Source organism: Thermobia domestica, chromosome 2, assembly GCF_964235325.1.
Source record: "Thermobia domestica chromosome 2, izTheDome1.hap1.1, whole genome shotgun sequence".
In the NCBI taxonomy this organism is placed as follows: domain Eukaryota; kingdom Metazoa; phylum Arthropoda; class Insecta; order Zygentoma; family Lepismatidae; genus Thermobia; species Thermobia domestica.
This window is the reverse complement of record NC_137455.1, coordinates 22,481,858-22,503,829: the sequence shown is the minus strand read 5'-3', so window position 1 is coordinate 22,503,829 and position 21,972 is coordinate 22,481,858. Positions and strand designations below refer to the sequence as shown.

Sequence of the window (21,972 nt, the reverse complement as noted above, 5' to 3'; positions counted from 1 at the left end):
CAATGTAGCAAACCCAAACTATCATTTAACTCAGAATGATGTGCTTATTCCGTAGAAAATACAAAAAACTCGATTTAGGGGCCGCTCAAAAATATTGGGGCCCCTGATCCAAAAAATTCAATATATTTCAATCAAAGATTTTCTTGTAGGCCATATGTCAGGAGAATTACACATAGTGTAGCCAAACCCAAACTATCACTTAACTCAGTATAATGTGCTTATTCCGTAAAAAAAAAAAAAAAAAACTCCATTTTGGGGCTGTTTAAACATTGTGTGCCCTGATCCATAAACGAACTATTGGTGAAGATCACAGTTTTTTAATTTTATTTTTTATAATTATCAATCTAAAACTCTTGTAGTAATGTTCAAGATTCCATTTATCTTCGGTTTATGCTGTCTTGTCTTACTTTGCATGGACTTAAGTTACGAATAAGGAAATGAATTTTTCCCATCTTTAAAAGGTATATATTTTCCCTAAATATTTTAAGAAATTATTCAATTTTCTTTGAAAAGAGCATGGTCTCTGTGATACTTAAGAACTACCTTCATTGCTTGCCACTGAATTTAGATTTTTGAAAGATAGAAATCAGATAAGATCAAAGTAGAATAACAAAATACTGTAATATTATTACTTAACACATTGACGTGTCAAAAACTGAACAAAATCGGTAGCCACGTATGACAAAACTGGATTTTTCACTTTCCCTTATTAGTACAATATCCTGATTTAAGGCATTAACAGTGGTTGAAACAGAGAAATTTCTGTTTTAAAAAAGAAATTTCGTGGCATTCTTTGATGAGGCTTCTCAATAAAGCCTAATGCTTGTGGGTAAGAATTTACGGTAAATTAAGGTGAGTGGAAAGGTGCACCTGTCATCAATAGATGGCCACACGTTTCTCCTACTTTTCTAGTGTATTTCTAACGGAATAATAGATATTCGCAATAATTCAATCAAATTCAAGAGATAGATGATGAAATTTCGTCCGAAGGCAAATTGAATCAATAAGAAGAAGAATTTTTCAACAATGATTGAAACAGCTTAATTACAAAGTACACGGATTATTATCTGAAAGTTGATTCAATTTATTTTTGATTAAAGTGACAACATTCATTATTGAATTCGACTGAACTATTCAGAACAGAGTTGCTAACCTCGGAGAACAAAATTATCGATTTTCGTTTTTAAAAAATTGTGTATTACAAAAAATTATGGTATATTCGTTATGCACGTGATAAGTACAATACTACTAATAATAGCAATAATATATAATAAACTCATAATCTTCAGTTGCGAACTCCAAATCGGTGTCACTATCCTCATGAATACTACTATGAACAACAATAATATTTCCACACTCTCGTAAAAGTAGTTGAATTGAAAGAATGAATGCAGGATTGCCGTTTGCCAATTTTCAAATCGTTATTGATTTTTTTTAACGGAAATGACTGTTAAAAACCTCATTGTGTGTGTGTGTTTTTTAATTATTTAAAGCATATCTACAATATATTTGCACATCCAAAAACTGGAAAAAAAAAAAAAAAGCTGCGTTCTAAAATCGCAAGGGCATTATCGTATATAGCATTAAGGCTTCATTTATCGTATATCATGGTAAATTATCGTATAGGTTGGCAAGCCTGATTCAGAATATTATCACTCCGTTAAAATATAAATAAAGAAAAAAACATAGAATGTTCTGCCGTCTATTTGCAACTGAAGCGCCTTTACGCTTACCCTTAATAAATAAATAAATAAATTGATTTTCATAAAACGTGGCGTGTGTTTTCTTTTGAGTAGTTGGAACTGAAATCTGTCTAGGGGAAGTGAAGAGGTCACCTAATCTTTATATACTGTATTTGTCGCTCTTCAAGCGCACGGCACCACTGGTTAGTTACAGTGAATATTCTAGACCAGTGATCTCCAAACTGTCGATTGCGGGCTACTAGTAGCTCACGGGGGACATTTTCGGTAGATCGCGTTAACGCTTCGATTGGTTATCTTTCCTGATCTGATCCTAACGACAGGGGGCGCTGACAACTGCTCGTTTCTCCCGCGCAACTGCCATTGTGAGCCCAGTGATGCCAACCTGTGGGGAAAAAATCCCATATCATGGGAGTCTTTGACCTTATTTTCTTGGAAAGGAATAAAAAGTAGTATGTATGGGATTTTTCGAGGAAATCGAAATTTACAGCTTAGTCACTTTTTACAATATCTAAATGAATAACACAGAGAAATTTAATTTTTAATATTATAGCATACTTTTAATTAGTATAACGTGGGAAATTCATACGTAAAATGGAATTTTTTGCCTCTCGACATGGGATTTCATGTTGTGTCAGGTTGGCATCACTGTGAGCTTCATCTCACAGTTGATTGTATATGGGTGGAGTTGTGCACGTTTATGTTTTTCGTGTGTATATGAGACATTTGCTAAACGTGATGTTTTTCGTATGTATATTAGACATTTGCTAAACGTGATATTTTTCGTATGTATATTAGACATTTGCTAAACGTGATGTTTTTTGTGTGTATATTAGACATTTGCTAACTTGGATAGTTTGATTTCATATTTATTAGAAATGTAAGTTTATAGGCAATAAACAAGATTTTTTTAAAAAAAGTTATTAGTTCTTTTGGTTGGTAGCTCATGGTAGGATTTAAAAACTGTATGGTAGTTAGAATGTTGGTAACTTTGGTGACCACTGTTCTTCACAATGGAGCAACATTCCAAATTTCATCCGTCTGAGTCCTATTGAAAGAACGGTAATTTAACCTAATTTTATTTAGATTGTGTACCATAGCAATAAATATAAGCTTAGACATGTAAGCAATAAATATAAGCATATAATAATTTAGGTACGTAAGATTCAGTGATGTAAAAAGTTAAATTAGGATGTTCACTTCACAGCACGATTAGGCAGGAAATATCTTGATAAGAAGATTGGTAAGCTATTCCAAATGCATTTTACCATTGCTGCCTCCCACTGTTCTAGGTACCAAACACATGCCGTAAAGTCAAATATTTATTTTATTATTTTTTTCTTGTATTGTAAATTATCATTATCGATAATAAGAACCAAACAATTAGGACCAGTTATGTAACGGTTATCTTTTTTTCTTTTTTTATTACATATAAATTATCTTGAGCAAGTAATTGACAGCTACCTTGCATCCGGGTTTTGAAATCACTAATTAACTATCAAACACAAGGAGTTAAAAAAAACTCAATTATAAGAGACGAGTGACGGGAAATCAGTTTAGTGTTTTTGTACACAAGTAGCTATCGCTAAAACAAGAAAATTAGTAGGGAGTTATCCAATGAAAACTTGCTTAATTAAAAAAAAAAAAAAGATCCAGATGGATTGTAAAGCGTTTTCGACATTTTAAACTGGCAATCAACTTCTGACGGAAAGATTTTTCTTCTGTACAAAAATGATTGATTGAATCAGCTTATGACCTTATTTGCTTGATTCGTTAATTAAAAAAATAAATAAATCCATCGTCGTAGAATATGCTTATAAATGAATATTTAGAAAGTTTAAATTATAAGTTTGGATACTAGCTGTTGTCAGACGGTTTTTGACCTACAACAACAAAAATCCAACACTAAAATATACTATATATATATATATATATATATATATATATATGAGACCAATAATAGATCCCCTCCCAGTATTTATAATTCAGAATAAGGTGTTAACAAATATGAGTACACGTTTTAACATATAGGATATTTATTTATTTATTATCTTTATCACATCTTTTTTTTTAATGTGGCGAAGTACTTAATCACGTACCTACATATATAAAGCGTTAATTAAAAAATAAAGATAATTATCATGAAAAAAAAACTGTACACATTGTGTATAAACTACAAGAAATAAAAAAAAATATAGAAGAGGGTATATAAAATTGAGTATCGTATATCGGTGAATCTTCCTTTATTCTATACAGTCTCAATAGCTATATTGGTATAATTGAAAATTAAGAGAAAAGATAACCCGCTTCTTTCAAAAATTGATAATGTAAATTTCAGTATTTCCCAAAGTGTTGCCAACTCTTTAATGTTACAATCTTATCTTAAGTAACCTAGAACTTGTTTGGAATTATAATTTTGATGTTTTTTTTTATATATATATAAAACAGTTTTAACAAATATTTGGTTACTTTGTAAACATAGTAATAATAGCAGAAATTATTTATAGAACTTATGTTTCCCCGTAATAATTGATTTTTAGCACATCTTTTAGTACAAGTACCCACTACACTGCACTTGACCAAATTTGGAATGGTGGTAGACTTTCATGACCTCAAAATGAAATCTTTAAGTTTAACGTCCCACGATTATGCTCTTTAAGGTAAGAGAGACGGATGATTAAGGCAAGTGAAGTATGATGGAAGAATTGTCGAATGAGAATGTGGGAGGAAATGGGAGTACGTCGAGAAAACCCATGGACATGGTGTCTATTTGGGCCGGGATCAAACCAAGAATCCCACGTACCACAGGTAAACGTTCTACTACTGAGCCACCGTGCCCTTTTCATGACCGTAGTAAATACGACACATATTATGACGTAGAGTTTTGGTTTTTTAGTTACCATGCTATGCGTAAAATTTGGGATTCGTATTTAATAAACCCAAATCCCTTCTTTGATAGTTAATAACTTAGAAATTGGGGGAAATAATTCATATGCCTACGAGGTTCGTGAAAATCTATCACCATCTCAAATTTGGTCACAATCAAATGAGATACATCAATCACGTACGATATTATATATGGTGGAACATAATTATGTATGTAATGTTTGACTGACTGTAATATTAGTAATTCTGGACAAAATGTTTCGATATGGCAACACTGTGTAGCGTTAGAATGGGGATAACGTTCACTGTACTTAGAACCAGTAGTGTGTGCCAGACAGGATGACGAAACATTTCCGAATCGCTCGATCGGTCGACGTGGATCTGTCGAGTGGCCGGCTCGATTTCCCGATTTGACACCACCTGACTTTTTCTTATGGTGTGTGTATTTATAAATAACCCTCACCACTACACTCATGTGATCCTAGTTCTCATTCTTGATATTCGAGCGTTCGAGATTAAGAAATAAACAATTACATCTTGTTCTGAGAGATCATATGTTTAACCCTGTAACTGTAAGAATTTCTAAAAACAATGACAGTTAAACTAAAATTTACTGTTATGTCTAAGTATAAGAAACAGTCCTGCAAACTCGAAATATTTTAAGTGCGAACCGGCTGAGTAGCACCACTGACTCAGGTTCAGAACTAAGGTTAAGACATTAAGTAACCATGCTCCCAACTTTGTGGTGTAACAATACAAGTACCTTTTGATATGTTTCCCATCTCTTCCAAGTTTTTACCAGCAATAATTCTGGACTGATATATGGAGAGAGAGAGAGGGGGGGGGAGAAAGAAGAAAAAAGAAAAAGAACAGTAACAGTAAACTAAATGATCGAGAAAAATCATTCATTAAAATATTGTTCAATGGTAAAAGAAAGGGGAGAAATGTTTGCGAATCAAATTAAGGCAGTTTTGTCTCGATTCTTTTTGGTAAGTAGCGGAATTACTGAGAAAGTGCCAGAGGCGTATGAACGACAGATGATCTCCATTTTTATTTTGTTAAACCCATAAATAGGCGTAACTCGTACAAAGTTATATACATATATATCTGAAAAAAATAAATAAATTGAGCTAGTCTTACATTTTTTTCTTTCATTCTTCTGGAGTAAAAATAGAATGTGATTCAAAAATTCGTTGCTTTGTTAGTTATATAGTGGTAATTATTTTTTAAAACTGTTCAGAGTTATAAAATTAATGGAGGGTAGAGTGGGGTGGGGGCAAGTTCAAATTCTCTGACAATGATTATGAGTGTTTAATAATGTTATATATTATTTGTTACAATATATTTAAAAATTATTTCATAATTTACCTTATTTGTCCTCATGGATCACAGAAACAATTTGCAGATAGTATTGGGAAGGTTTTAGTAACTGTACCGTGTACCTTTTATCCAGTCGTATCTGTATATGCTTATTTCAACTTTTTACATCTTAAAAGCTTTGATTAAACAGCAAAATTTTTATCTAACTTCAGAGCTGACAGCATAAGCCACACGAAATTAAGAGACCTGTTAGGGCTGATAAGAAATCTGTAATACGCAGAACCATATTTTTATAATTACCCAAGCATATCAACAGTAGGTCAGATCCAATACTTTTAAACTTGTAAATACGTTTTTAACTCAATATTTTATTAATTCAATATTTTGTGAGCTTACTTCAAGAATGTTAACTGTGTAATTGATAAATGTTTTTTAAAATACAAAGGTAACTTTTAAAAAATGAGAATATATAAAATTAGTAACGTGAGTAAATATAAAATTAGTGATTTTACATAAGTAGAACCTATTATTGTTTGTTTTATCGTCACTTAACATACGCTTGTTGATAAGTTTATACCTGTTAAAGTTTTTAGTTCATTCTTTCTTTATTTTATTTTATTTTGTTTATTTATTTTACATAATTTGTCAGAAACCAGTACAAATGACTCATTAGTTTAAGCTACTTGAGTATCATTAGTGTTAATTCATTTTAAATAATACCATTTAGCTTTCCGTTAACGTCGTGAAACCTTTTTGCTACACAGAAATTTTGAGTAGCTTCTTTTCGAATTTCGCTACAGTTTGAATATATTTTAATTATGGACGTCGAAAGACCACTTTTTTAAGTATAAATATTATATGTTATTCTTTTGTCACTATCATATCAATGTTCATCATTAACAGGAGTTAAAAAGGCTTTCATTTCATTTAACATACAGTATGAAATAATTTAGATTGTACCGGTATATACGAATAAGAGAGATTTCTCGCGCAACTTAAAAAAAAATAAAAAAAAATAATAATAATCACAGGAGGCCTCTGCCTTCAGATTAATAACTAACCGTCTTTACCTTCTATAAGCAAGAAACAAACATTAACACTAAGGTACGAAGGTTCGCAGAAAATTATTCCAACATTTAACAAGGATTTGGACTTAGTATAGTGCAGTGGCGGATCCGGGGGGGGGGCGATCGAGGCAATCGCCCCCCCCCCCAGAAGAAGAAACTTATTTTATATATAAATAAAACCCATCCCAGAGTTTGGAGCTCTTAAAAGTAGCTCTAAGTAGCAGTATTACAACTCCCCCAGAAGTCCGTCCTGGATCCGCCCCTGGTATAGTGTTATGAGAGCAAAACTTCTTTTGAAACCGAAACAACATAATCTGTCAATTACAAAATAAACAGTACTTAATCATTCTACTGACAGGTCTATGCAATTGCTGAATACCACTTGCTCTTCCGAGCTTTCGACTCTTCCCTATAGTCTTGGTCACGGAAAATAAAAATAGGAAATAGAAAAATATAAACATCGAGAAAAATAACGGGAACGGACTTACCATGGTAGAGTAGTGTCGGAGACACTTTGTCAAAACCTTAGGTAACACATCAAATAATAATTACGCGGATTTTGTTATAATGGAATTAATTTGTGCATTCATTTATTCTTCGGTGCAAGGTTGCCAATTGATGTTGGTATTTTTACTATGCCACTGCTTGGCAAATTTTGTAATAATTGGTTCCCTTTATCACTTATCAATTCCCTGCCCAAATTTGACTGTCATTTTTTAAAATGAATAAACAGATTTTCAAAAACGAGCCTTTCAATTTCTCTTTTTGCATCCAGTAATTTTTTTGAATATTCCATCCTGTGTTGATTTTTTTTTTTTTTTTTTTTTAATTATTTTATGTTTCGACAAACCTGGCACCAGATTGTCGTTTTTGCATTCCTAACGAGTTCCTTAACGTGCATCTTGGAGTTTCTTTTTGTTTTGTCTATGTAACTGCCATGACAACTAAATGCCTGATTTCTTATTAAGATCTGTATAATAACTTTTAAATTTGGTGATGTTCTCTGAAAGTTTTGGAGGGCTTCAAAGCAACACGGAAACTATGCTGAGTAAAAACCTTCTTTAGTGGTGGTGTTAATATGAAAAATATAGCTCGTTCCATCCATTTTCGATTGCAGGTCTATCGAAACACGAACTCATCCTAAACTGATTATACCAATTTATTTATGAAACTGGATCCCTATTCAGACTACTAAGTTTCAAAAAACGGCCAAACTCTATCTGTAAATCTGATTCCAAAGAGGTAAGTCGATTAGTACGAAAAAAAGAAATTCTTCCAAAATAATGAATATGTTCGTTACTAGTATCCATTATAAATCCGCTCATTCCGCGCAGACGAAAAGAAATGTTTCCAAATATTTGCTTCCCGTGTTAGTCGACAGTATGAATGGGTATTCTGTTCCATTATTAATAAATTGGTATAACTTAGGTTAGGAGGAACTCACGTTTCGATGGACCTGAGACCGAAATCAATGAACTAAAACGGGTAGGACGATTTCTAGATTAATGACAGCATTGAAGATGATTTTTTACACAGCATGGTTTCCGTGTTGCTTTGAAGCCCCACAAAACGTTAAACAGCATCACCCAATTTAAGAGTTATTACATACGTAGATCTCAATGAGAAATTTAGTACTTATGAAATAAAATGCAATTTCAATGAGAGTTACATAGGCAAGCCAAATGAAACTCGAGGTGCATGTTAAGAAACACGTTAGGCATGCAAAAACGGAAAATTTGGTGTCATGTTTGTCGGAATATTTAAAAGAATCTCAACACATGATAGAAGATTCAAAAATATTTTGTTCATTTAAAGAAAAAAAAAAAGGGGGGGGGTGTTGAAGAAGGAAAAGTTACATAGAGGATGAATAGCTGAATGGGAAGCAGTAATACAAAATTTGCGCAGCACTGGCGTGATAAATATTCTAACATGAGTTGGCAACCTTCCAATAAAGAATAAATGAATGCACAAATTAAGCCTGCCATAACGCAATCCGCGTGTCCATCATTTGATTTATTGCCTAAGGTTTTACAAATTATCTTCGACACCGCTTTACATTGATAAGTCTGTTCCTGTTGGTGTTCCTCAGTGTTTTTATTTTTTAATTTTTATTTATTTATTTATTTTTTTTTTTTAATATTTTGTGACCAAGGCTCCAGGGGAGAGTTGAAACTTGGAAGTGCAACTGATGTTCAGAAATCGCATAAACCTGTAAATAAGATGATTGATTATTTGAATTCTTGAGCGTGTTATTACAATATGTAAACACTACTTAATTTTTTTTTGTTTAGATCTACAGTAAGTTTATCCCGACTAAATCTTTTTGTTGATTATAACTTAATAATTAACAGAGTATCTACAAAATTTGAATATACCACAATAGGAGGCACCATTTCAGTTGTGTATGAATAGTGAAAATCGAGAAGTTTTGATTAGACACTTCTTTTGTCAAACTTTTGACAATGTATATATGATTTGATTACTTTGTAATTCTGTTATGTCGCCGCTTTTTTTAATGTAGTCTTGAGAAACAACACCAATGGGAGTTAAGGATTAAGACAACGTTGATATATTTTAATCTGAATATTATTCATGGAAGGTATTCTAAAGGTATTTTTATATATCAGGATATTGAATTGTATATATTAGGATCCTGAATGTAGTGTTGTCTTACATAAATATTATCTTTTCTCTTTCAGGAGAAGCTATTCACTTGGCGAGGGATTTCGGGTACGTTTGTGAAACGGAATTCCCAGCGCGGCAAGTTGCAGAGTACCTGACAAGACAGCACACGGACCCTCCGGAATCGTATCGACGGAAAGAACTCATTCACGCAACTAAGTAAGGAAATATTGTCGTTTATATAGTATAAGATAATATAATTAATAGCTTAAAAGAGGGCTGTGTTGAATAAACAATCGTCTGTATTTTGTATACTGTGTATGTTCATGTTCCTTAGATACTAAATTATATTCTGCTTGATATGGACACCATTTCTGGATTTTATATACGTAGTTCCAACATTATTTCCACTTAATAATCAGTATTAATGGTAGCTTGCTTCATATAGGTACATAAGGTTGCATTGTTCTAACGAACGTAGCGGAGCGGCGATTGTTAACTATTAGGAATTAGTGTTAATGGTAGTATACTTCATGTGGGTTAGCGGTAAACTTTGCTAAATATTGCATTGTTCTAACGAGCGGAGCGGAGCGGAATTGTTAACTATTAGGAATTATTGGTAGTATACTTCATGTGTGTTGGCGGTAAACCTAACTAAAGGCTGCATTGTCCTAACTAACGTAACGGAGCGGCGATTGTTATCCATTAGGAATTAGTATTAATGGTAGCATGCTTCATGTGGGTTGGCGTTAAACCTTGCTAAATATTGCATTGTTCTAACGAGCGTAGCGGAGCGGAATTGTTAACTATTAGGAATTTGCGTAACCTACTGTATTGATTTCATAATAAGATACAACAACAATAATTGATCTAAACAAGCCTAATGTAGTAATACTTTTCCTTGTAGAAGGGGGGTATATTGATATTTTCTACAATGTAACTGGTAGAGACAAAACTTATAATGTATCTTACTTGGTATATTATTTAAACAACTTGAATAACAAAAGATATTCACATACATTAGAGTATGAATATACCACTTCATAACACATGATACTTCATTGCTTGTTTTTTATTTTATAAACAAGCATTTTTCTTGTTCAGATGCGTTCGGAAATCTCCACCCATAGCAAAGGGGGCGTGAAGATACCACACCGGTTCTTTTCTTGAACGTATATGCACTGCCTCATAATTACGTCGTATTATCCCGTAGCACTGGCAAGAGCGCTTATATATACCTGTGTGGTTATTTATCATCGGTCGGTAGACTTACTAAATTAGGAAGGCGTTTGTTTTCAGCTTCCTGATGCTTATATCGCTAGTAATATTACATTACTCTGAAAGAGAAAAGTGAAACTTTTGTAAGAAACAATTTTAAAAAATGAACTTCACTCTGTGTGTGTATACATACATTTTTTTTTTTCATTTATTTATTAATGGGCTGATTATTTCTTCAGTCTTTTCATTGAGTTGGAGGAGGCGCGTTCAATAACCCTCAGTCAGTGACCCCTTTCCTTCCGATGGGAGTGTGATCGGCTTGATTACAGTTGCTTAATACACACACACACATGGAGTTTTCATATAAAGTGATGGTCGCTTCTCTCGGAGATTGTTTAGTGTTTCCTTCGCAATCCTTTCACAGTATATAAATATATGTGTTTCTTTTTCCTGTACTCATTTAATCAATCTTAAACCCATCAGGGATGTCCATTGTAATCCTGGAGGGAGAGGGGAGGGAAGTTGTGTAATCGTAGTCCAAGGAATATGTATATAGGGTGTCTCAAAAGTCCCCTGACATAGGTTAACTGTTATTATCCGAGTTACAACAAAATGTGTGACGGACCAAGTATTAACAATCAGCACTAAATCGGGGCAAAGATATCCAATTAGCGAAGCCGCCTCTCAAACTCTTTTATGTGTCAACGGGAGCTTCAAAATATGTTTTAAATTAAGCTTTTTGAAAGTTTCCTTTAGCTTTTGTCAAACTGAAGAAGCTCACTTTTTTATATAATAATAATAATAATAATAATGTTTTCTATTCAAAAAATTTAACTATTGCTGAAGCGCTCTCAAGTCAATAGAAACAGAAAATATAATGAAGAATCGGAAAATAATAAATTATCTTTATAAACAAAGATTTAATACTACTATTGTGGGCTGAAATTCGATTTAAACGACATCTGAAGTGGCACTGTTCATCTCAGCAACCATGGATTCGACACTAGTGTTATTCATTTTTATTTACCCACCCCTCCCCAAGTTGCGGGACAAAATTTGGATTTAAATGGCATCGGAAATGTCACTGTTCATCTTAGCGACCCCGAAAACTATGGATTCGATACTAATGTTGGTCATTTTTTCGATCATTTTTATATATCTTCCTCGTCCCCCTCTCCCAAGTTGCAACATCAAAATGAAGTGATGAAAACGATCCCGGGCTCGAACCTCATCTATGTTGAAAATTTGATCGAGATCGGTCAGGTGGTTCAAGAGTTATTACGTCACAAACGTAATCACTGTCATTTTCATTTATATAGATTGAAAAATGTCCCTTAATAAAAGTTTAATATTTGATTGATTGATTGACCCAAAATTTTAGTGTGATTAATTTTTGTTATAATTAACACAAATCACAGTGGTGGTTCTTGAGGGAAGTGACTTCCTCTCACTACAAGCTAAGGGAGGAACAATAATCTAACGTCTAAAATTGATTTTTTATACCATAACTAGGATATTAAGTAAATGTTCTTCTCTTAGTTAAGGGAAGAACACTAATTTAATGTCTGAATTATTTTTTTTATACAATAACTGGGATATCAAGTAAATGTTCCTCCCTTAGCTAAGACCTATTTTTACAGCGAAACAGCCTGTCTAAGAAACTAGCTTTCACAATGCCAGAATCAAACTGAAGAAAGAAAACAAACTTTGAAAGTGTATTTTATCTGCTTTCCGAAGATTGAGAAATAAACACAGTGATTTTTTTTTTTTTTTGAGTAATAAATTATATAACAAGATATGAACACAAAGCTACATAAAACATTTATCTATAAAATAATAATTGTAACAATAATAAAACCTGTAAAAACATAATTCACTAGTAAAATGTTCGACTATTCAATATGCTACTCTGTTAACTATGTGTACACTTTGTGATCCTACAATAAGCATAATGAAATCCTAGCTGTAGATGAGATTTAAACGATCTAGTTGTACACTTTTTCTCACCCTTTTCTTTTATGTACAGTAGTTGTATATATTTTATACAATATTCTGTTTCTCTTTTACAGGCAAATAACCAAAGAGTTGATGGACCTTTTAAATCAGGATCGCTCTCCTTTGTGTAACACTCGACCGCAAAATATTTTAGACCCTAATATACAACGTCACCTCACTCATTTCTCACTCATTACTCATGGTTTCGGAAGTCCTGCTATCGTTGCTGCACTCACAGCAATACAAGTAAGTAGTTTATATATATATATATATATATATATATAGAACTGAGGAAAATATTTTAAAGAGGGTCGCAGGAAGAAAAAAAAAAATGTTCTCTCCTCCCGGTTTCTGGTTTCTTCCTTATTTGACAAGTTATATTGTTTTCCTTGGTGAATTCTTTTCCTTCAACCTTCACAAGATCAATTTGAACTATTGTTTTTGCAAAGCTCTGCTTTCTTTTAAGCCTCACACGAAACATGACGGCAGAAAGTTTCAGAAAGTGTTGGTATTTTTACTGCTAGCTTCTCATTTTACATGGTGTATATTTACAACGAAGGGGGGGGGGGGGGGGCACGTGCATCTTTGCAAACTCCCCTAAGTCCAGCCCTGTATGTCTATATATATCTACATTATATATATATATATATATATATATATATATATATATATATAGGATATTTCATCGGTTACTCGACGCAGTAATTTCTTAATTTTTGTAGATATTGGTGGTGTTGCAGCTTTGAATTATTCTAACTTATCTGTTCATGAATTATATAAATAAACAAGTAAAACGAAAATTTACCAGAAAACTCGTAAAAACCGGTAAAAAGAGGTGTATATGCTTTGTTCCCCCTAAATGTTCGCGATTAACTTAATTTAGCTGGTATTGGACTGTAATTTAACAGTGGAGACTTCCAATACTTTTTTTTTTTTTTTTAAATTTTCATTGTAACTTCTAATCTCTGGTTATCACTAACACTTCAAATAAACCACACAGTACATATAATCCCTGCACTAATATTCATTGCACTTAAACAACAAAATTAACTTAAAAATTTAGAAGAAATGTTATGCTTTTCGTGCCTTATGCACCATCCTTCTTCTACAATTTCCATTTTAAATAACAAATGAAATCTAAATTCCGAAACAGTGTTTCCAGTTCTTAATAAATATTACTATATAAGATAAGACTTAACAACAGGCAAAGAAAGTGAATGACAGAATATTACTGACATTTTGAACACAACAACACACTGAGCAAGGCTATGTGATAATGTATATAAAACACACAATAACATAACAGTTTCAACACTATATATAACTGTGTCTTCATTAGACAAGAAGGAATGGAAATCTGATGAAGATAGTTATTGAGTTGAAACTGGTATGTTATTGTGTGTTTTATGTATATAATCACATAGCCTTACTCAGTGTGTTGTTGTATTTCAGGGGCGGATCCAGGATGGGCTTATGGGGGGAGGGGGCGGTGGGTTGTAATACTGCTACTTAGAGCTACTTTTAAGAACTCCAAACTCTGTTTTATTTATATATAAAATAAGAAAGTTTCCTCTTCTGGGGGGGACTATCGCCTTCCTGAATCTGCCACTGCTGTATTAGTTAGACAATATGGAAACAAGGCCTGATAGAATAATTGAAGGCTCGCTGTAGAAAAGAATGTAAGTGTCACCTTGAAATTGCTTCACTTATTTTATTCAATGTTTGTGCCTTAATTAGATGTTCATGCTTCGTTATATGCTAGATTCTATTTCTAAGTAATAGTATTTTGTATTTTGTGACGCTTGGGCACAATTTACTATCTTTTGTCTCTGCTGTTCGAGTAACTATTGGTTTCGGCACTTACATTGTTTCCTACAGCGAGACTTCAATTACTGACATATTATATAATATGTTAAATAACGGAAACATCTTTATGTTGCTGCGAACATAGTTACGAGAACCTAATTGTTCTTGATATTAGTATTTCTTTGACGCTCACTAAAATGTTTTCTTATTAAAATTTGTACGTGCTTTAAGTTGCTTTGTCTTCTAAAGGTATCTTAAAATTTAAAACAAATTCTTAGAGATTGCTCAAAATCATTAATCATCCAACATTTAACACTAAATATTTAAACGTTCATTATTATTATTATTAAAAGAAAAATCCAAACCAGAAACTTCAAAAGTTTGTGATGTTGTCTTTTGATATCAATAATGAGTCTTGTGTGTGTGTTCTCCAAATAATTCCATTTATGCTATGGAAAATCTGAACTGTTATAAAAGTTCCTACTTCTGATTTAAAGTGTCCAGAAAAATAAAATAAAATTTTAATTTAAAAAAAAAAAGTATAATAAAAAAATAGAAAGTGAATTTGTTTTCGGAACAGCATTGAGAATATTTTTCTTCAGCTGCGAAGTTTTTTTCTTCGTTTTTTCATTACAATATTCATTATTAATATAAACTGAACTTCTTGACGTTAATCCGTATAAAGATCCGGGATGGTGTGTTATCAGTATTTAGTACTACAAATACCAATTTCTTGTATGAATAAATGTAAAATGTGTTAGACTTGTTCCTACAGATATTTATAATAATAATAATAATAATAATAATAATAATAATAATAATATCTTCCATTTCAGTGCCGCGAACAGCTTGTTGGCAAAAATACAAGCACATTGTGTGGTATCAGAGCACTACATTACGGTCGAATATTAATACTAATGATGATAATAGAATAATAATAAATAAGAAAACAGTAAAAAGAGGAGCACTAATATAAAACACAATGTAGATAAAAAAAATCAGTTAAGAGCTCCTTCGTGGCTAAGCGGTTAGCGTACAAGCCTTTGGCGTGGGGAAACCCGGTTTCGATTCCTGGCGAGAGCTCATGTGGTTCTTATTCCACGTTGTGGGGGGCGCGGTGGCTCAGTGTTAGAGCGTTCACCTCCGGTGCTTGGGGTCCCTGGTTCGATCCCAGCTCGCGCCGTGTGGACTTTGTGGTGAACAAACACCGTGCTCGTGGGTTTTCTCGGGATTCTCCCGTTTCTTCCCACTTTCTTCATGCCACCGTTTCATTCATTTCTCATCATCACCGTCTCCTTTAGCCTTACTGGCATAACTATGGGACGTAAAACTTAAAGATTTCACTTCATTTTTATCTTATTCCACGTTAATTAGTTGGTCTACAGTAATTGCCTCGCTGCTGAAAGAGACGCTAAACTTAAACTAAACTTAACTCAAAAAGTGAATTAAGAAGAAATAATTCCTTGTCAACGCTGTACAAGTTGTCAAGCTCTCTATCTAAAACAACTAAAACAACTCTATCTAAAACAACTAAAACAACTCTATCTAAAACAGAACAGGAGTTACATTTTAGCTTAATATTTCTAAACGTCATTGCTTAAAATCTATGTTAGATCTCTTAAAATTTTTATTTGCTTAATACAGTAAGTCTAAAATTTATGTACTTAAAGAATCTGTCAATCTTTTTAAAATTACATATTTCTAATTCGGAGGAACTAGTGCTATTTCTTATGCTGTGATTGGGTACTTGAAAACCTATGTTTCATAAACAGTATTTACTGATATAAACATTATCTAGGTTTTTTTCATGCATACTCTATCGAAATTTTTCTTCTGTTTCTAAGACTCTCCAAGCCCCAATGATCTTTCTAATATGCATAGCTATGTGAATAGTAACTCATTTTAATCTTAAAACATAGCAGTCGAGAAAAACATTTTTACACAGATTCTATCTTGTTTGTCAAAGTTTTAGAAATGCTGTTCCGAATTACCGAACCAAATTCTAGTTTTAGTCTTACAAATAATTTATATAAATATACATGTTTTATCTCTGAAATACAGGTCACTGTTTGAGAGTAAAACATTCTATCCTTCTTCTTCTTCTTCTTCTAATAATAATAATAATAATAATAATAATAATAATAATAATAATGATAATAATAATAATAATAATAATAATAATAATAATAATAATAATAATAATAATAATAATGATAATAATAATAATAAATGATATTTAGTCCAACAGATATTTGGTTTAAATGAATGTGGATAATTTGTGATACATTTATTACTATTATCAGTTGATTTTAATGGTTGCATGTGAAGTTTCGTAGACAAAAAAGATGGAAGAGATGACACTGCTATGGTATAGATTGTCATAGTGATTGTTTTGTATTATCAATTTTGTATTATCCTACCTCACTTTAGTCATATACCTACAGATCAAAATATGTATACTTTTCCTACCAATGACTATGCAGCTAATTTTTTTTTCTTTCTTTTTTTCCAGAACTTCTTAACAGAGTCGCTGAAATACTTGGAAAAAATGTATCCATCAGGGAATGCTCACGTGTCTGTGACCTCATCACAAACTTTAGACACAAAACCGAAGGATTTGGACAAGAAGTGAGGTTTACTTCCCCGGGCTTCTCCAGCCGAACATCCTTCATCAATCTTCTCCGAGTTGGCGAAACGGTGGCCAGTGTCGCTTCATCAGAACGTGTACAAATGACGTGTACCTTTCTTAAATGACATATAAAAAAAAAGTGAAGCTTCCGGAATGGACAGATCCGGCGAAGAAAAACCCAAAAGATAGCTAAACGAACAAGATACGTTGTAAAATAATAAAGTCTTCAAATGTTTTGAAGATCAATAAAACAGAGTACTAAAAGTAAATACACAGTGTGTTCCTCAAGTGGGAGAACACTATGAAAAATAAATAGATATATACATACCCCTTTGTTATATTCTTGCCAATTTGTATGATTTAAAATATATATATATAAGTAATGAGAAAGAAAACTGTAACAATAATGGTTGTTTCTAGTGTAGATGTTGCTCAGATGGTTAGGGTAGACAAATTACGTGAACACTGTTTTTCAGGACGCTATATAGCCTAAAACATAAAACATACAGTGAAGTGTGAAAAATATTGCAGTGGAGAAACTTGGTGGAGACGTAAGTGCTAGTGGTGACATTGAAAAAAGACGACGACGTTAAAGAAGAAAAAAAAACTATAAATACAAGGTTTGTAGCACAGGCAGTCACGTTATATTTGTGCTTAAAAAAAAAAATCGGAGTTTTTTTTTTTTCTCATCCTTTTACTGCGTGTATCCGTACGATATAATTGCGTTTTAGATACAATTACAAGGTGCGCAGTGTGTTATGTGCCAGAAGAAATTCATATTTGACAGCAATATTCTACTACTACTGCAACTTCGAAGTGAATACTTGTTTGTTTCCAAAAAATCTTCAAGAATAAAAACAAAAGATGTAAAAAAAAATATTTTTGTGTTACTTAAAACGAGTAGGCCAATGTCATTGCGTTTTTTTTAAATCAAAGTATTCTGTTTTTCGTACATGTGCCATGTTCATCTAATTCCTCTTTATAAAACTCTTTCATAAAAGAGAGAAATAATTAAATGTAGACCTTGTATTTATATTTATATATATATATATTGAAAAGGCTGAAAATGACATGGGTTATTAATAATAATAATAAAAAAATAGTCAATCTTTATGTTCCGTGATGACTTACATACACAGAATATTCTTTACAAAACATTTTTTTTTTCTTGTTCGAGAAACATTAAAAATTGATCTTGATACTTCCAACAAGTCACACATCAAATATTTGAAACAAATTACAAAAGTTTTGCAATTTTTTTTCTTTCAAGAAAGGGGAGAATTTTTGATTTGAGAGTTTTTTTTTTTTTTTTTTTTTTTTTTTTTTTTTTTTTTTAAAGATAAAGGCTGCTGTACTGTTAATAACAGTATTCTGTAATTTTTCATTTTGTTTTCTAAATGGAAACGTGTGTGTATATTTTTTAGTAAATAAAACCTATCCTACGAGATCAAACTAGTATCTTTGTGATACAGACATTTTTCTGTTAAGTATTGTATGCCATATGTTTTCTTTCTTTTTTTTTTTTTAATTTTTTAACTGCGAGAATTCTTGTCTTAATTCTGCATGTGTTCAGTGCTCTTAGTACTAGGAGCATTGCCAAATAGAAAACTGTGACATATTTGATGGAGAAAAATACTGTAGTGTTAAAAAAAAAAAGTTCAAACATTATTGGTGATAGATAAAGGGAATTAGTATAGTTACAAATAGGAGTGTTATAGTTAATCTGAATATTGTGTGAATGTGTTGTTATTATTATTATTTCGGAAGACTCGAATAAAAGAACAACAGGGGCGTTTTAAAAAAGCCACCATTTTGGATGGTAATGTAGAAAAAAATAAGGTTCCATATTTGCTACAAACGCAGTATTGCCATGTTTTTTATACATATTATATATATATATAAATAAGAAAAAGTTTTATCTTGCCTGTATCATAGTATGCCAAATTTTTTATTATTATTATTGTATTATTATTATTTTTTCATTTGTAAGTATATATTTTTTTCGCTTGTTTCATTTTTCCCACCCAGACGTAACCTCAAGGGCATTACAGACAGCTTATCTATCTATGCCCATGCTCAATTCAACCCTCATAAACAAAAGAAAAGAAAAGAAAAGAAACAATACTTGGAAGAGAATATACGATTGTTGTTGTTAAATAACATTATTGGGGATTAGGTTGTGGTGTATACTATTTTTCAGTTGTTTTCGTGTGGAAATGTGTGTGTGTGTGTGTGTGTGTCGTAATAGAGAGAGAGAAAGCAAAGATTTCTCTTTTTTCAGGGGGGCAGGGGAGGAGGATAGACTGTTTTAACTATTTATTTCTTGTCAAAGATTATTATGGAAAGATGTGATAATTTGGTTTCATACTTTGGAATTGTATGTTGAAGGGAGGGCCGGGAGTCAGTCACGAAACGATTGAAGAGTGGAGAAATCTAAGTGGTTATCTTCTTTTAGAAATAAGTGTAAAACTAATGGAATTAGTGGTGTGCCAAGTGCCAAATCTCAACGATGGCTGGCTAAGAGCATGTTGGGGAATTTAATCTCGCCGTTTACCTTGCAATTCACCTTGCAAAGCCTCACCAATCGGTCTCACACTTCTTTTAATGCTGCACAATTGACATCGTGATATTTGTTATTTTGCCTGAGTGAAATTTGGTGGAAACATGCTGTTCAACTTCCATGAATGGTGCTCATCCGCAAATGGAACTAGTTCCTAGTTTTACTATATTTTTATTGTAGAATATTTGCAAGATACTGGATGAGCCAATTAGAGCTTTGCACTGGCGAGGTGCTTTACTATATGTTGTATCATATACTTGTGTGCGCGCTAAGAATTATGCAAGGTGAATTGCGAAGCGAACTACTCTGTGGTTTTACACTAAATAAGCTTTGTATACGAATTATACACTGATGTTTGTAAAAAAAAAAAAAAATTAATAATGGTGCTCAAACCAGTTCGAAACTTAAAGATTCTATTTTTTAATGTTTTTCAATTTTAGATTCTCCACTCCGCTTTTGTATCGAGGGAATTTGTGATTATTTTTCTTTAATACTCAATGAAAAATTGTGCAATAATTTGACTATACTCCTGAAATGAGGTGTTCCTGTCTTATTTTATTACTTTTTTCTTAAAAATTTTCTTGTATTGAAAGTGTAAAAGGTTTTGATACGAAGTTTTATTTTTCATATTTATTTCTGATTAATAAAGAAAATAATGTATTTTGTTTTAGAATGTCTATCTGCCTAGGTATTATAAACCCTCCTCTCTCTCTACCTAGGTAGTTTTTTTTTTTTGTTGTGACCCATGACAGTAAGTGCTTGTATGTTTAAGTAAGTGTGCACGTGTGTGTGTGTTTGTGCGTACGATCATGTAGGATTATTCCCATGGTGCTTTGTCGCATGTTGATCTCATATGGTCATTATAATAAATAAATAAATAAATTGTCAAATTTTCTTCAGTGAGGAAAACTTTTATTGAAAGTTATATAATAGATTTTTTTATTAAAAGGATACAGCGTGTGTTTGTTTTTTTCCTTATAATAGTGTGTGACTTAACAATTCTACATGTTACAAGAAAATGTACAGGAAATATATTTCAAGTGGAAAAAAACTTTATTTGTGAAGAGGGTTGCTCTCGAGATTTTTTTTACGTTAATTTGCTCAGTTTCGTTTCTTTTTTCCGAAAGAGAAAAGAAGGAAATATTGGATATATCAATCGTAGTAAAATACATGGGTTGTGCTGTCCATTGTACAGTTTCTAAGAAGGACGCATTTTTTTAAAAAAAAAGAAAAAAAAGAACTAGTAAATGTGCCAATATCTTTGCTTAATAAATAAATAAATAAATACCTAAAGCCAGAAGCAAATTTATATCTTGGAGATTTTTTTATATTAAAATAGTAAATATGATTATAAATATATATATATCTGATGTACAGGTTATAAAAAGAAAAATAGTGTCTATAATAAAGCGCAGTAAATTAATTTGATATATTTTCAAATAAGAGAAGTACCATACATTATCATTCTGTTGAGTTAATTTCACTATGCTGCTGTGATTTAAGTATTGTCTACATATCTATGTAAGAAAGAAAAAAAGAAGTCCCGTATGTTTGGTAGCTCTCTTTATTTTATATAAAAATATATATATATAAATATAAATAAAAAAAAATATATGTACATGTATGTGGGTCATATTGCCAAATGTATTTTTTTAAGTGTATAACGTCATATTGAGAATGCAATTTTTTTTCTTAATTTGTGACATATTGCATGCATGCCATATACTCTCCCTCCCCTATCTCTCATTCTAAAGCAACAAAATAATACAACAAAAAATTAATTTCTTTTGTAAAAAAAGAACAAACAAGTAAATTAAAATCATGAACTCCAAATGTTGTATCTGAGTTTGAAGAAATACAGTCATCCTTTTTTAAAAAAAATGGACAAAAAATTAAAACGAAAATATCGTTGTATATTTGTGCAAAGAATATATATGTATATATATTTAGATTGCCATAAGAAAAAAAAAAGTATTATGTTGTTAATTCATTTTTTCAATGGTAAAAGAGTGTAAGTAAAGTAATTTTGTTATTCAGCATTATGGCCCTAATTATATATATATATATTTAAAATATCTCACATTATTTAATTGTGATATAATTCTGATGGTTTCTACTTTGGAGTTGTGTACATCAAATACCTGGAATAAAAAGCCATTCCATTGTACA

At 31.8% G+C, this 21,972-nt stretch overlaps 1 protein-coding gene across 9 annotated transcripts in view; it reads left to right on the top strand.

Moving 5' to 3' along the window:
* The window catches only part of TfAP-2 (transcription factor AP-2), a 1,022,457-nt gene extending 1,001,316 nt beyond the window's left edge, over positions 1–21,141 (top strand). For all 9 annotated transcript variants that reach the window (XM_081740097.1, XM_081740157.1, XM_081740115.1 and 6 more), the window contains 3 exons: positions 9,673–9,814; positions 12,883–13,054; positions 17,127–21,141. In XM_081740097.1, the coding sequence (XP_081596223.1) occupies positions 9,673–9,814; positions 12,883–13,054; positions 17,127–17,246 (434 nt within the window). In that variant the 3' untranslated portion in view covers positions 17,247–21,141. The remainder of the gene's footprint in view (positions 1–9,672; positions 9,815–12,882; positions 13,055–17,126) is intronic.
* Positions 21,142–21,972: the final 831 nt, after the last annotated feature.